The 14,950-nt window shown below is 36.3% G+C and overlaps 2 protein-coding genes across 3 annotated transcripts; both read left to right on the top strand.

Annotated features, from left to right (window-relative positions):
- The first annotated feature begins 523 nt into the window (after positions 1-523).
- Positions 524-4,100, top strand: LOC138891386 (structure-specific endonuclease subunit SLX1). 2 transcript variants are annotated; one of them, XM_070182710.1, is made up of 5 exons: positions 524-821; positions 1,338-1,476; positions 2,250-2,383; positions 2,470-3,007; positions 3,714-4,100. In XM_070182710.1, exons 1-5 carry the CDS (start codon positions 649-651, stop codon positions 3,774-3,776), a joined length of 1,047 nt encoding a protein of 348 aa, XP_070038811.1. In that variant the 5' UTR covers positions 524-648; the 3' UTR covers positions 3,777-4,100. The 2 variants fall into 2 exon arrangements, with proteins under 2 accessions (XP_070038811.1, XP_070038809.1); XM_070182708.1 differs by lacking the exon at positions 3,714-4,100 and having other exon boundaries at positions 525-821; positions 2,470-3,158.
- A 122-nt stretch (positions 4,101-4,222) lies between these two features.
- Positions 4,223-14,134, top strand: LOC104096065 (uncharacterized). The gene is made up of 9 exons (XM_070182711.1): positions 4,223-6,319; positions 7,006-7,028; positions 7,176-7,357; positions 8,191-8,304; positions 8,408-8,450; positions 8,784-8,872; positions 9,649-11,242; positions 12,875-12,943; positions 13,880-14,134. The coding sequence occupies exons 1-7, from the start codon at positions 6,278-6,280 to the stop codon at positions 10,176-10,178; spliced, it is 1,023 nt and encodes a 340-aa protein (XP_070038812.1). The 5' UTR covers positions 4,223-6,277; the 3' UTR covers positions 10,179-11,242; positions 12,875-12,943; positions 13,880-14,134.
- Positions 14,135-14,950: the final 816 nt, after the last annotated feature.

The raw sequence follows: 14,950 nt of genomic DNA, 5'->3' as shown, positions 1-14,950 counted from the left end.
CCAAAACGTACCAAGAACTTCCAAATCCTTTTCTGAATATATGCTTAAATTCAAAATCACCATACGAACATATTGGAACATTCAAAACACCATTCCGAGGTCGTTTACACAAAAGTCAATTCTCGGTCAACTCTTACAACTTAAGCTTCCAACAATGACACAGTATTCCAAATCACTCCCGTACCTTCCCAAAGCCAAATCAATCAACCCTCAAGTCACAAAACTACAAACACATGTACGGGAAGCATCAAATAGGGGAACGAGGCTCAAATACTACAAAATATACCAATCGAGGTAGACTTCGATAAAAAATTAAATAGATGGGTAGAGTAAATATAGCATAAACTCTATCAATTCGATAATTAGAGTAAATATAATATAAATTCTACCAATCCGGTAAAAAAATCACGCAAGAGCAATAATTGTATGCTGGTCGGGACTATTTTCTAAATACCACTAATTTTATAAACATTCGGCTGTGTCAATCACCCGAATTATCATGTCACGAGGCCCACAAGGCCGTAACATAAGGAATGGGAAAATTGAAACCCGCATCACAACGGTCGAATTTCACGTGATCAGAAGGAATCCAAACGCTCCGCTGTTTGCACACATTCTCACAGAGAAAGAGAAAGGAGAGAGAGAGAGATGGGGAAACGGAAGGGGAGAGAGCAGAAGAAAGTTGGAAGATGTGAGGGAAAAGAAGTGAATTTGAGTGAACAAGTTGAAGCAGGAGCAGGAGCAGGAGCAGAAAGCAGATTCTTCGCCTGCTATTTGCTAACGTCTATGTGCCCCAGGTTCAAGGGCCACACTTACATAGGGTTCGTTTCCTCTTCTTCCTTTTTCTTTCTCGTCAATTAGTTCTAATCATTGGCACACAGCTGCTGATAATGAAATCCATTAGATTAGGGTTCCGATTGGGGAGCTTTGGTTACTTCGTTACATCTTATCCCCTTTCATTTAATTTCATTTCATTTCATTTTCTTTCTCTTTTTTATTTTCCTAGATTCAAATTTAATTAAAGCTAACACTTGGCAAACCTTGTTTATTTTTTTTTCCTCGCACAGTTTTTATCAGATTGCCTAATTTGAAATGATAATCATCTACATTGCCATAAAAAAATTGTTCTTTGAGAGGTTTATGAAAATTTGAATCTTTTTTAAAGTGTTTTCTGCAACCAGGTTATTTTTCTTGAACATTATTGTTGTCTGCAGGTTGATATCCTTTAATTTATATTTGAAGTCCTAAATTCAAGTAATAAATAAAAATTTATTTTCCTCTCGAACATAATGGATTATCCATGAATAGAACAGGATTGTAATCCATCGTTGGTGCAGATTTACAGTGAATCCTCGCCGTAGAATACGACAACACAATGGAGAAGTGAGGATGGGTGCTTTCAGGACAAAGAAGAAGCGTCCTTGGGAGATGGTTTTATGCATTTATGGCTTCTCCACAAACGTATCTGCTCTCCAGGTACCTCTCTCTCCCGTGTTCTTTAGCTATGTGCATAATACATGTTTGGATTTGGTTTTTCAAAATTGGCCTTAGGTAACAGCTCTGTAATACATTTTTGTTGTTTTAGAAATATTTGTGATGTATAGTTTTGAAATAATCTTTAGATAAAAAAAAAGTCAATCAGGTCCTGAATAGCTGTAGAGTATTATTGTTTAGTTACACTACCTGGAAAAATGAAACTAAGATTAATTTGTGGAAACTTAAAGCAAAAATATATCTTAATTAAAATTTTAAAAAAGCGTACTTTTCCATCAAATCTATACACAAATATACATACACATTGTCTTCGAGAAACCAATTTTCAGATCCCAAATCCAAACATGCACATAGTTCTCGAGAAACCAATCCCTAGACCATAATACTTTTAAAAGAAAGCTGAAAATAAATCCAAACGCTACAAACTGTTTTCATAATCATGAATTTAGTTGGTTACCTCTGCTCGCTCACATTGAATCTCTTAATGCAAAAATCTAACTTCCCCAATGTTTGTTGTTGGCTTAATTCTCATGTGAAATAAACAAAGGGGAAATTTTCAACTTAACTTCAAGTGAACCAATTGAGAAATAGCGCAAACTGTTGGAATTTCAGGAGGTTTTAGATGTTACAAAAAGGTTCATTTTTTGAAACTTTACATTATGCAATTCCCTTTGTAACCTGAATTTTTTAAGGATAGACCAACTGAAGCTGGTAGGAGATATCAATTTAATTGTTTTCTTAATTGAATGTTGCAGTTTGAGTGGGCGTGGCAGCATCCAGTAGAATCCCGTGCCGTTAGACAGGCAGCAGCATCGTTCAAATCTCTTGGAGGAGTTGCTAACAAGATTAAATTGGCATATACAATGCTTACTCTCCCTGAGTGGCAAAGGTATGAAATTTATTGCTCAGCTTTCCTGAGGTGGACTTACAAGCCGTAATGAATTTTGTCTCATTAGTTTTGTTTTCTATGTTCAGCCTAAATCTCACCGTAAATTTCTTCTCCACAAAATACAAGATGCATTCAGCCGGTTGCCCTAATATTCCAGAGCACATGAGAGTCCAAGTTTGTGCACTGGACGAACTTCCCTGTTATACAGGAATTGACAAGAATGAGTATATAACCAATGATTGGGACAACAGTGACGATTATGTGGGGAGCAGTGAAAAGTTAACAGACGAAGGATCTGCAGGATCCACAACTTCTGATAGTTCTGCTAGTAGCGCTGCAGAAAATATCGATGAACATTTTGATTGGAGAGAAGAACTTTACGAACATGCTGAAGAATATAGCACAACCCATAGAGAGGATCCCGAGCAGACATATATTATCATTGACTCGCCGGTGAATGCACCATCCTCAATTCAAAGTGGTTGCTATGGTATAACAGACAACATAAGGGACAAATTCGAATTGGACGAAGAATTTGGTGGTAAACTTTGTCATCAGAGCATGAATGCTGGTTTGTCTAGTGGAGTTGAGGTTATTGATGTTTTTACTCCTCCATGCTACAAGGTAAGTGGAGACAGCAAGAAAAGAAGACTTTCTACGGCTTGTCCTGAAATTATTGATTTGACAGACTCACCTATTTTTGTCTGATGTAACTAATATTAACCTGTTTTATTTTTACTGGCATCAGAATAATGAGCAACTTGTTTGAGACTGAGATTTTTTATTTTACTGGCATGCCCTTTAATGAACGTCTTGTTAATAAGTGAAGTATGTCATAAATTCTGATACCGTGGACTTGACTAAGTATTCGATCAAACTGTCTTTTTTTCCTGCTATCCTTGGAACTGAGCTTTTAGGTTATGAATGTCTTTTTACTAATTTAAGTGTATCAAATATTCTTATAAAACTTGAAAATTTGTCTAACGGTAATCTTGATATTCTTTTATGACTTGAAAATTTGTGTAACGGTAATGTTGATTCTTTCAGCTGCGTCCAATGGAGCTTCTATTTCCCCCTCTACCTAGTAGCTAATTATAGTGATTTTGTTTTCTATCTTTATTTCTCAGTTGCAAAAAGAAAATTTATTTTAGGAGAGAGATAACACTATAGTTTTTACATATGAGTAATTAAGTGAAAATCTGTTTGTATTCCGTTGGCCGGATAACGATCATAAATTATATTCCAATTCAATTAGGTAATTCATCTTATTCTGATAGCTACTTGTATACGGGTAAAACCGGGGCTAATGAGCACCCTGATTTCCCGGCAGGACAAACGAAGTAAAAATACGATTACGTGGGATCGGAATCGAAGTTGGAACTTCTCGTACTAAGGCCCGAACGGAGTGCTCGCCACCGATCCCGATGAGACAACACCCCCTGAACCCGGTACGAGCCCCATGACCTCGGAAAGCGCTACAAAACGGTTCCACACGACTAACAAAGGGTTGTGATATCCGCACCCAACCGGATATTAGGGCGCGAATCTCGCCTGATGTCGGTAGCGTATGAGTAATTGATGTACAAGGAGGATTTTTACCTTTTTTAGAATTGTACTAAGGGTAAAAACCCCTACTATATAAAGGGGAAGTTTCTTATTCAATAGACATTGTAACACACATATCAAGGCAATACAAACTTGTTTATATGCTTCTTAATTATTTAAAAGTTCTTATTTGAACCATAGCTCTTCATATATATTTGGCTTCGAATTGAGGGTCTGATTGAGGGTGAAACTACTGTTAAGCCTAAATCCGAGCCCTGACTCAACGTAAACTGGTTTGGTTATTTATCTTGTTTTTACTTCGCTTATCTTACATTCTTGATTACTTGTGTTGAATCAATCCACATATCCTTAAAACCGCGTACAAATTTAATTGTTATACGTACGCTCTTGTTCAGCATATATATATATATATATACATCTCTCTTCGTATTTTCGTCTTTATATACATATATATACGTACGCTCTGGAAAATACATCTCCGTTCGTCTTTTCTCTCTATCGATACACATACACACAGTTTCAGTACATTTCAGTCCATATAATACCGGAATTCGGATATTGATGCATTTTCCTTTTGGAAAATTTACTGGCTTGAGTTTGAAACGTATTGCTTAGGAACGAAGGGCCTATGAATCTCCTTTTTTCATTCTTTAGAAGGTCCATTACGAGAACTGCAAAGCTTGACACTAACTGCAAAATCCTCAAGGCATTGATCTGCATATTTGTGCAAATACCTCTCAGAAATCGCTGTTGAGAGGTAACAACCACATATTTTTCCTTCATTTTGATTCATAAATGCATTAGTATGTCAGATCTCGTTTTCTATTAGTCATTTAAGTGCTTATCCTCAATTAATTTGTAAACCGAGTAATCACTCCTTTTAACTTGAAATTTGTTTATTGTTATTTTTTTTTCACTTGGAATTATCTAGGATTCAGTTAATAATACTGGTAAAGTCCATCTCCGTTTCTTCAAATTGTCCTGATTTGTTATATATGGGATAATTATGGACTTAGGTAAGTTCTACAAAGTGTTGGCTAGACCGACTATGTTGTATGGGGCTGAGTGTTGGTCAGTTAAGATCGCTCATGTCCAGAAGATGAAGGCAGCACAGATGAGGATGTTGAAATGGATGTGCGGGCACACCACGTATATAGGATTAGGAATGAGTTTATTCGCGACAAGGTGGGAGTGATCCCTATTGAGGATAAGATGCGGGAAGCGCGGCTTAGGTGGTTTGGTCATGTGAGGAGGAGGAGCACAGACGTCCCGGTGAGGAGGTGTGAGAGGTTGACATTGGAGGGCCTACGGAGAGGTAGAGGTAGGCCGAAGGAGAGGTGATTAGGCAAGACATGGCGCAGCTTCAGCTGACCGAGGACATGACCCTCGATAGAAATGTGTGGAGGTCGAGGATTAGGGTAGTAGGGTAGGTAGTCTAGAGTGTTCATAGAAGTAGTTTTGGTACGTAGTCTCGCTTTGTGTTGGTAGTAGGTTTTTATGACTAACCGTTGTTTTCTTTCATTGTTGATCACCTTACTATCTTGTTGTTTTTATTCTGCTTTTATATGGCTTTTTGGTGCTGTCCCTTCTTGTCTATATTTTCATTAATGTGGTGCTTATGCTTTCCTGAGCCGACGGTCTATTGGAAATAGTCTCTCTATCCTCACAAGGTAGGGGTAAGGTTTGCGTACACACTACCCTCCCCAGACCTCACGGTGTGGGATAATACTGGGTATGTTGTTGTTGTTGGGATAATTATGGACTTGACATCAAAATTCGAAATGCATCTTCTATTTGAATGGTATCCTAGAACAGTTGCTGGTTTGCAGTAGGTGAGCATGTCTTTTGGTAATTGGAATATAAAACTTGGATTATGTGTGATTTGACTGATGCTATGGCATTTTGTGGAGGCAATCTAGTTTCCATGTGTCATTGGCTATGTATTGAGTGATCTTTTTATAAGAGTACATCAAAAGTTTGTAATTTCATTAGCTTTCTTGTATGTGTCGATAAGATGATTATATCTGTTTTCGAGTTTCTGATTAAAACTTATAGTGAAACTCATCATTAAGTAAGTAATAATAAAAGAATATTTATGACATTTTCTCCACTTTATAATCATCTAGCATGTTAAATTTTGGAGGCAGAGATTAGCCATTGTATATTTTAACTTATTATTACTAGCCTGTAAAACTCATATGATTTTGACCTACCTGAGAGATTGTTTCATTTAGTATATGGGAATCGTTTCCTTCTTTTTCCCCTCTGGTCCTTCTGTAATTATCTCTTCACGATTTAGTGGAGGCTGCAAGGAAGATTTCTGCCACAATGTTACAATGGATGTGTGGGTCAAGGAGGAAAGTCGATACTGTAAGTGTCAAAGGAAATAACTTGTTATCCTGTAGATATACCTGCATATTTCTGAATTTGGAAAATAAATTGTTTCTTTCTTTTTTCTTTTACGGAAATAAATTATTTGTTTCATGGGGTACTTTGGAAGCACAATTGAGCAAATTGCAGTTAGGTAGAACTGCAGCTCAATGCTCATTAGTGTGGTTTGTTAGTTGATCTTTAGTAGTGCATCTCTCTGGAGTTGGTAATGGATTTTAACGTAAAAGTGTGGTTAGTACAGTTCAAATGAGGAGTTATATAATGTATTATTGAAAGATGAAGATCACCCTTTAAAGATTAGGAGCTTAAACATACTCTTAAAAGAATTAAAATATCGTTAATCCATTTAGTCCTGGCAGAACTCTTCTTTCGAAAAAGATAACCTCTTACACTTTCTTTACGTGAGTTTAATGGTGTACAAGCCAGTTTGCAGATTTGTTGTGATAATGGTCAACCCAAACCACCCCCCAAAATTAAAAAGGAAAAAGATATAAGAAAAGAAATATTCATCTTTCCTTGAAGGGTATCAGCTTGTTCTTTTGCAAGTTTGATTTGTTTCCATCATTCTCAGTAAGTTATTAATCTTATTGCTTTGGGAAATGTTCTCATATTGATGCTTTCTCTATTGATTTGTGTTATTATTTAGCGGGATGGAAAAATATTAGTCAAGAAGGTCAACACAGAAAAGGTATTGAAACATCACACAACTGTCTTTATTTGTTCTGATAATAGTTTTAGCTTTCCTCAACATCAACACTGGTAAAGATTCTTAGAGAATGTTGTCTAACTCAATATACAGGGATTTAGACTAAGATGTAGTTGGTCTATCTTATAGGCAACAACAATACTTTGAGCAAAGAAAACGGCAAGAGCAGCAGAAAAAAGATGCCAGAGAGAGCTTCTTTGAGGAGAAAATCCGATGTAATCAGCAAGAAAAGAGTAGTCGTTCACTGGATATTCGGAGTTTACTAAACTTATCTACAGGTTCTGGGGAACATAAGTCAAATGTCCACTCAGGTACATTGACCTCAATTTTTTATCTCTCCAAAAACTTTAAGCATATAATAAATCCTTTTGTGTGTTTTAGGGTGATTGGCAATAGCATTTGATGCTTGTTCATGTTTCTTCTTACGAGTTAGCTCAGAGATATTATGTTAGCGATTGTCCCTTTTGGGGCATCCGATAAACTTGGAATGGTACAGAGATATTACGTGAGATATCTTACTTCTCAAAGTAGTTTGTATCTCAATCTGTTCAGCCTTTGGAGTTAAAATCCCTTAAATTATTGAAAATCAAAATGAATGATGTGCATTTTCACTTTCTTCAAAACTCAAAGTAAACTTCTGAACTAGTTGCAAAAGTATGCAGCTTCATTAGCATTTAATGTCTTTGAGCAATTAATTTTATCAGGTACTGTTAGAATTCTTCTTTCATGAGTGTCTTTACTACCATTCATAAGTCTTTCAGTGATATCAAACAATCTAATATACATGTTTTATCAATTAGAGATTTCAATATGGGTTTGACACAAAATTTGATTGTGAAATGTGAACATGTTAAATTGCATTTTGTCTATTTTCCTTATGTGATGAGTCATACCTCTTCCCTTCAACTGCACAGCGATTCATAATCCCCCTTCTGTGGCCTAATTTTCTTTTGCATCACTATGTAAGCAAGGCATAGTTATGAGGGAAATGCCTTTACTCCACACAATCAGATGCAATGTGAACATGTTAAATTGCATTTTGTCTATTTTCCTTATGTGATGAGTCATACCTCTTCCCTTCAACTGCACAGCGATTCATAATCCCCCTTTTGTGGCCTAATTTTCTTTTGCATCACTATGTAAGCAAGGCATAGTTATGAGGGAAATGCGTTTACTCCACACAATCAGATGCTACAGCGTTCTTCGGTGATTCAAACCAATGAAGTCATCTCTGTTGGCTCTCTTCAACATAAAGAAGGTAGTATACTACTATACTTGCATTCTGGCAAAAGCTAGTTTGCTGAGGAGTATAATTGTTTATTCTTGTCATTCGGACGTATTGTGATCCATTGTCCTAATAGGAACTTCACCAAGCTCCCAAGATTATGCTGCCTGCCCAAAGAAGTAAGTATACTTACGTTGAGTGGATTATCCATATTGAATTGCATAAAAATAAAAATTCTCATAGGTTTATCCTTGTCAGATTGCATAAATATTTAAAAGAAAAGAACTCCTTAAGGAATCTTGCTTGAGTAAATTATTTTGAATGAAAGGCTGCCAAACAAGTGCAGATAAAGAAGCTTCGAGTTCATGCCTGACTTAGATGCTAGCAACTTGTTTGGATGCCTAGAATCTCCATGAATTGCATTCTTTTAGTATTTCACATGTTTGGTTGTTATGTCTCGGAAATAATCATTTTTGCTGAAAAAAGTTCAATTAATCATTGATGTTGCTCAGTACATCAGTTGGAGCACCTGGATGTCATACGAAAGCTTTGTACAACACTGATGACAAACTAAATCCACTGACGAGCTCTACAGGCATGCGTGAGTACTATAAATGAATACTGTATAGAAGTGTTTGCCTGTAAGCTTGTAGTAATAACGTGTACAGAGAAAACTTGTTGAAATGGCTTGTCAAAATATATTAAGCAATAGGGTAAAAACATTCTGATTGGTGACACTTCCTTTTCAATTTCAATTTGTTAATAGAATTGGAACTTGGAAGTACAAATTCAAAATATTAAATCAAGGTATCCTTTTGACTATACGTGATAGAAGTTTATCAACTGCAAATAAAATGGCGTACTCCAAAAAGCACTTCCTAAGAGAATTCTCTGGTTTGAAATGCCAGAGCTGAAAAAATGATTCCCATATACTAAACTGTCATCTCATCTAATTCTGCAGCGCTATCTATCATTGAAATACTTGGTGATGATGGACCGAGCTCTGCGAGTTGGAAAGGTCAACTCATGAAGGCCATGTTGTATTTTCGATTGAAGGGCTATCTACTTTATGCTCTTTATAGGAATCATTTTACAAATATCATAGAGTAGCTATTTTCTAGCAATTATTTCTTCATTTTTCTTTCTACTTTATGCTCTTTATAGGGATCATTTCTAGTTTGCAGGGAAAAGGAGTGATCTTTCTTTATCTGCGCCTTCAGTTCTTTTAGGATGGATACAGTGTTAGAACTCGCGCGATGCACGGATAATTTTAAAGAATGTTAATCTTATGAAATTATAAACTGATATATCACATTGTTTCAATAAATTGTAGTTGCTATTTTATTTTTTAATTGTGATGACCCAATGTGGTTGCAGGCGCCTTGAGTAGAAAAGCGGAGAGTATGGGTAGTTTGGTTTCCATTTCAGCAGAGGAGAGGCCATTAGCTTTGGATATTCAATCCTTGGCTAACCGACTTGTGAGGTTGGACATTTCAGAGCCCAGCCGAGTTCTTGCATGTATTGTAGCTCAGTCTTCACTATTTGAACATATCAAGGCTCGCCAGTATGATGATCCACACTTAATGGTTCTTCGAGAAACGGTACTACGGGGTGGTGCCAAGGAAGTTACTATTGGCGCGGATGGTGTTCTGCGACTTCAGGATCGTCTATGTGTTCCTAATATAGATGGACTGAGGAAAAAGATCCTAGATGAAGCACACAGTTCTCGGTATTCTATTCATCCAGGTGCTACGAAGATGTATCGTGATTTGAGGCAGCATTATTGGTGGAGACGAATGAAAAAGGACATAGTTGAGTATGTAGCTAGGTGTCTAAATTGTCAGCAAGTTAAATATGAGCACCAGAGGCCAGGCGGCTTACTTCAGCAGATGACTATACCAGAGTGAAAATGGGAACGCATCACTATGGACTTTGTAGTTGGGTTGTCGCGGACCTTGAGGAAGTTTGATGCAATTTAGGTCATTGTCGACAGGTTGGCCAAGTCGGCACACTTTATTCCTGTTGTGACTACGTATACTTCAGAGAGGTTGGCCCAGATATATATTCAGGAGATAGTTCGGTTGCACGGCGTGCCAATTTTTATCATATCAGATAGAGGCCCTCAGTTTACTTCACATTTCTGGAGAGCAGTACAAAGTGAATTGGGGACCCGTGTAGAGCTCAGCACAACCTTTCATACGTAGACCGACGGGCAGTCAGAGCAGACAATTCAGATTTTGGAGGATATGCTCAGGGCATGTGTGATTGACTTTCGAGGTCAGTGGGATCGTTTCTTTGCCTTTGGCCGAGTTTGCTTATAATAACAGTTACCAATCTAGCATCGAGATGGCTCCATTTGAGGCTTTATATGGTCGGCGATGTCGTTCGCCCATCGGGTGGTTTGAGCCCGGTGAGGCTAAGTTATATGGTACTGATTTGATGAAGGATGCCTTGGAAAAGGTAAAGTTGATTCAGGAGCGACTTCATACATCGCAGTCCAGACAGAAGAGTTACGCGCATTAGAAAACGCGCGATTTATCATTTATGGTAAGTGAAAAAGTTCTTTTGAAAGTTTCACCGATGAAGGGAATCATGAGATTTGGGAAAAGGGGAAAATTGAGCCCAAGGTTTATAGACCCATTTGAGGTGTTGAGACGAGTTGGGGAGGTTGCTTATGAGCTTGCATTGCCACCCAGTCTATTGGGAGTTCATCCGGCTTTTTATGTATCTATACTCCGGAAGTATCATGCCGACCTATCACATATGTTAGACTTCAGCACAGTTTAGCTAGATAATAGCTTGGGTTATAAAGAGGAGCCAGTTGCCATTTTTGATAAACAGGTTCGCCAGTTGAGGTCCAAGAGGATTTCTGCAGTAAAAGTCTAGTGGAGGGGCCAACTAGTCGAAGAAGCGACTTGGGAGGCCGAGGAAAACATGCGGAGCAGATATCCACACTTATTCAACACTTCAGGTATAATTCTAAACCCGTTCGAGGACGAATATTTGTTTTAAAGGTGGAGAATGTGATGACCCAAAATGTCATCTTTAAATTTAATAATTAATTCTGTGTTCTAAGATCTCGAAAAGTACTATTTATCATTCCTCGACTTGCGTGCGCAGTCCGTAAAATTTTTCGAAAAGTTTTTATGTGAAAAATGGATTAAAATATGAATAAGAACTTTAAAACTCAGTTGAGTTGACTTTGGTCAACATTTTGAGCAAACGGACTCGGATCAGTGTTTTGACAGTTCCGGTAGGTCCGTATCATGATTTGGGACTTGGGCGTATGCCCGAAATCAAATTCCGAGGTCCCTAGCCCGAGATATGGAATTTTAATGAAAAATTAAAAGTTTAAGTTCAAATAGTGACCAGATGTCGAATTATGTGCAAACGACCTCGGAATAGAATTTTTGATGATTCCAACAACTCGTTATGATGATTTTGGACTTAGGAGCGTGATCAGAATTTTATTTGGAAGTCCGTAGTGAAATTAGGCTTGAAATGGCTAAAACAAGAATTTAAGTTTGGAAGTTTGACCGGGGAGTTGACTTTTTGATACCGGAGTCGGAATCCAGTTCTGAAAATTTTCATAGCTCCGTTATGTCATTTATGACTTGTGCGCAAAATTTGAGGTCAATCGGATTTGATTTGATAGGTTTCGACATCGAATGTAGAAGTTGGAAATTCTAAGTTTCATCAAGCTTGAATTGTAACATGATTCGTGATTTTAGCGTCGTTTTATGTGATTTGAGGTTTAAAATAAGTTCGTATGATGCTTTAGGACTTGTTGGTATATTTGGTTGAGGTCCCGAGGGCCTCGGGTGAGTTTCAGATGGTTAACGGATCAAAAGTTGGACTTAAAAAGCTGCTGTAATTTTTCCTCTTCTGTTGGATATTCTGGGCTGTAATCGAGCCCAGATATCGAGCCCAGGTATCGAGCTCATGTATCGAGCCCGCGGTTGATGAGGCTCAGGCTCGAGCCTGTGATCGAAGCCACGATCGAAGGTCCGGTTCGAGGGCCAGGATCAAGACCCAAGATCGAGGGTCACAATCGAAAGCACAGGCTCGATGCCATGATCGAGGCCATGACCGAGTCCCAGACTCGAGGCCATGACTGAAGCCCAGGCTCGAGGGCCACGATCGAGGCCCAGTTTTGAAGGTTGCCTGGGCAGAATTATAAAAGAGGGCATTCGTCTCATTCGCCATTTTTAACAAATTGGAGTTTGAGCAGAGGCGATTTTGGACATATTTTCAAGGAAAGATATTAGGGTAAGTGATTCTAACTCGGATTCGGTCTATATACACAAATATATCATTGTTTTCACCATTTAATTAGTGTTTTGAGATTGAAATTTGAAAAAAATTTAGAAATAAAATTTTGAGATTTCGGTAGCTATTCGGAGTCGGATTTGAGCGAAACTGGTATGGTTGGACTCGTAATTGAATGAGTTGTCGGATTTTGTAACTTTCGCCGGATTTCGAGATGTGGGCTCCACAGACGAATTTTTAATTAATTTCGTGATTTTTATTGAAAATGTAGTATTTCATTATAGAATTGATTCCTATAAATTTTAGTGATTGTATCGAATTACTTTTTGGTTAGATTCGAGCCGATCGAAGTTGGATAATCGAGAAAAAGGCCTACTAGTGGATTAAATTGGAGCAAGACGAGGTAAGTCTCTTGTCTAATCTTGTAAGAGGGAAATTACCTCATAGGTGATTAAAATTAAATAATTGTTGCTAATTGTGGGGGCTACGTACACACGAAGTGACGAGAGTCCGTGTGTAGCTACTATTAATGCTAAAATCTGGGTAGTTTAGAACTCAAAGCATGAATTACTTGTGTAAATTGTGTGTGTGTGTGTGTGTGTGTGTGTATATATATATATATATATATATATATATATATATATATATATATATATATATATATATATATATATATATTAAAGGATGAAATTAATTAATTGTTAAGAGAAATTGTTCTTCCTCATGAATTTATCTTATAATAAATATACTCTAATTCCGGAGGTGCATAAGAAAATGTCCTCCTTTCTTGTGGAGCGGGCCGAACGCCTCGGCAGGATAGATACATCTATAGATCGTGTCGCACGTCCCTCGGCAGTGTACACGAAACTCTGGATCAGGCCGTACGACCTCGGCAGAAATCGTTCTTGATAATAATAATAATTACACGATTTTTGGACAATTGAATTGTAGCTTGTAAAGCTATTTGATAAATTGGAAATTTATTGAAATTGAATTGCAGCTTGTAAAGCTATTTGATAAATTAGAATTTTTATTGAAATTGAATTGCAGCTTGTAAAGCTATTTGATAAATTGGAATTTTTATTGAAATTGATGGATTTAATTAATAGATTGGGAATTGTTGCATTTGAAGGATTTTTATTATTTCTAATAAAATTATTGTTAACTCTGTGAATCATGCTGATTTGAATAATTATAATTTATTCCATTTATTATTGTTGACCCTTAGTGAGTGTCAAAGACGGCCATCTCGTCTCTACCATTTCGAGATTAGGCTTGATACTTACTGGGTACACGTTGTTTACGTACTCATGCTACACTTGCTGCACTTTTTGTGCAGGATATGAGACAAATACTAGTGGAGGACCTATCATCGCACATCCTCGTTATCCAGGGGCGTAGTGGTGAGCTGCCTTTCTGAGCCGTCCTGCAGCTACCAGTGCCTTTTCTTGTATTTTTAATTCTGTCTATTTTTCATTTCAAACAGTATTTGAAGTTTTGTATAATCTTCTAGATGCTCATATACTTGTGACACCAGGTCTTGGCACACACATTGTAAAATTTGGTGTCTTATTATTTTTCTTGGATTTAAATTTTATTCTATCGATATATGTTTAATTTATTAGTTGGCTTGCCTAACTGTAGTGTTGGGCGCCATCACGACCTATAGATGAAGTTGGGTCGTGACATTAATACGATGTGCGAAAATATAACAAAATTCATATAAATTTAAAGGATACACATTATATCATAATCAATTAAATTATTTGTTCCATATTTTATTCTTTATTAAATTAGAAAGTACTTAGTATTATACATTTACTAATGTAACTTTTTATTAACTTGTCAATTGGGTTAATATTTTGTCACTATTTTTCTTTTAATATAACAGAGATATATATTTTATTACTCTGAAAATATTTTTATTATTTTTAAACTTATGTTATATTGTTAAAAATTCTTCAATTATCTAAATTTATCAAAAATATTAAAGTGTTATTTACTTACCTTTTACTTTTAAAAAAAAAATTAATTCAAAGCATAAATATCCTAAGATTATCTTTACACCCCCCTGTACATTCTTTTCTATTATAATACTTAGATTAGTTTTCTCATTTTATATTTTACTTATAACTAAAATACTGTAGTATTTTTTTTACTAAATTATAATTTTGAATTCATCAAACGTATGAAGAGATAAGCCTTCTATTATTTTTGTAAAAAATCTACCAATATTTTTAATAATTGTTATTTTGTGTTATATAAATAATATCCTTATCTTATGTATAAATATCCTAATGTTATCTTTATATTTTTATTATTTTTTAATATGAAATTATGAGTTTTATTTAATAACTTAAATTTCTTAATATGAGAAATTTAATTAATACATACATTTTAACACTATCGT

This window comes from Nicotiana tomentosiformis, chromosome 8 (assembly GCF_000390325.3).
Source record: "Nicotiana tomentosiformis chromosome 8, ASM39032v3, whole genome shotgun sequence".
Classification (NCBI taxonomy): domain Eukaryota; kingdom Viridiplantae; phylum Streptophyta; class Magnoliopsida; order Solanales; family Solanaceae; genus Nicotiana; species Nicotiana tomentosiformis.
Note: the sequence above shows the minus strand (reverse complement) of the source record. Positions and strands in the feature narration are given on the sequence as shown.

Bases quoted from the DNA above. Each gene is read 5' to 3' on its own strand.
- LOC138891386 (XM_070182708.1), top strand. From the start codon at position 649: ATGGGGAAACGGAAGGGGAGAGAGCAGAAGAAAGTTGGAAGATGTGAG. The intron at 822-1,337 runs GTTCGTTTCCTC...TCGTTGGTGCAG, and splicing joins AAGGGCCACACTTACATAGG to ATTTACAGTGAATCCTCGCC. The intron at 1,477-2,249 runs GTACCTCTCTCT...TGAATGTTGCAG, and splicing joins CAAACGTATCTGCTCTCCAG to TTTGAGTGGGCGTGGCAGCA.
- LOC104096065 (XM_070182711.1), top strand. From the start codon at position 6,278: ATGTTACAATGGATGTGTGGGTCAAGGAGGAAAGTCGATACT. The intron at 7,029-7,175 runs GTATTGAAACAT...TCTATCTTATAG, and splicing joins AGAAGGTCAACACAGAAAAG to GCAACAACAATACTTTGAGC. The intron at 7,358-8,190 runs GTACATTGACCT...TCACTATGTAAG, and splicing joins TAAGTCAAATGTCCACTCAG to CAAGGCATAGTTATGAGGGA.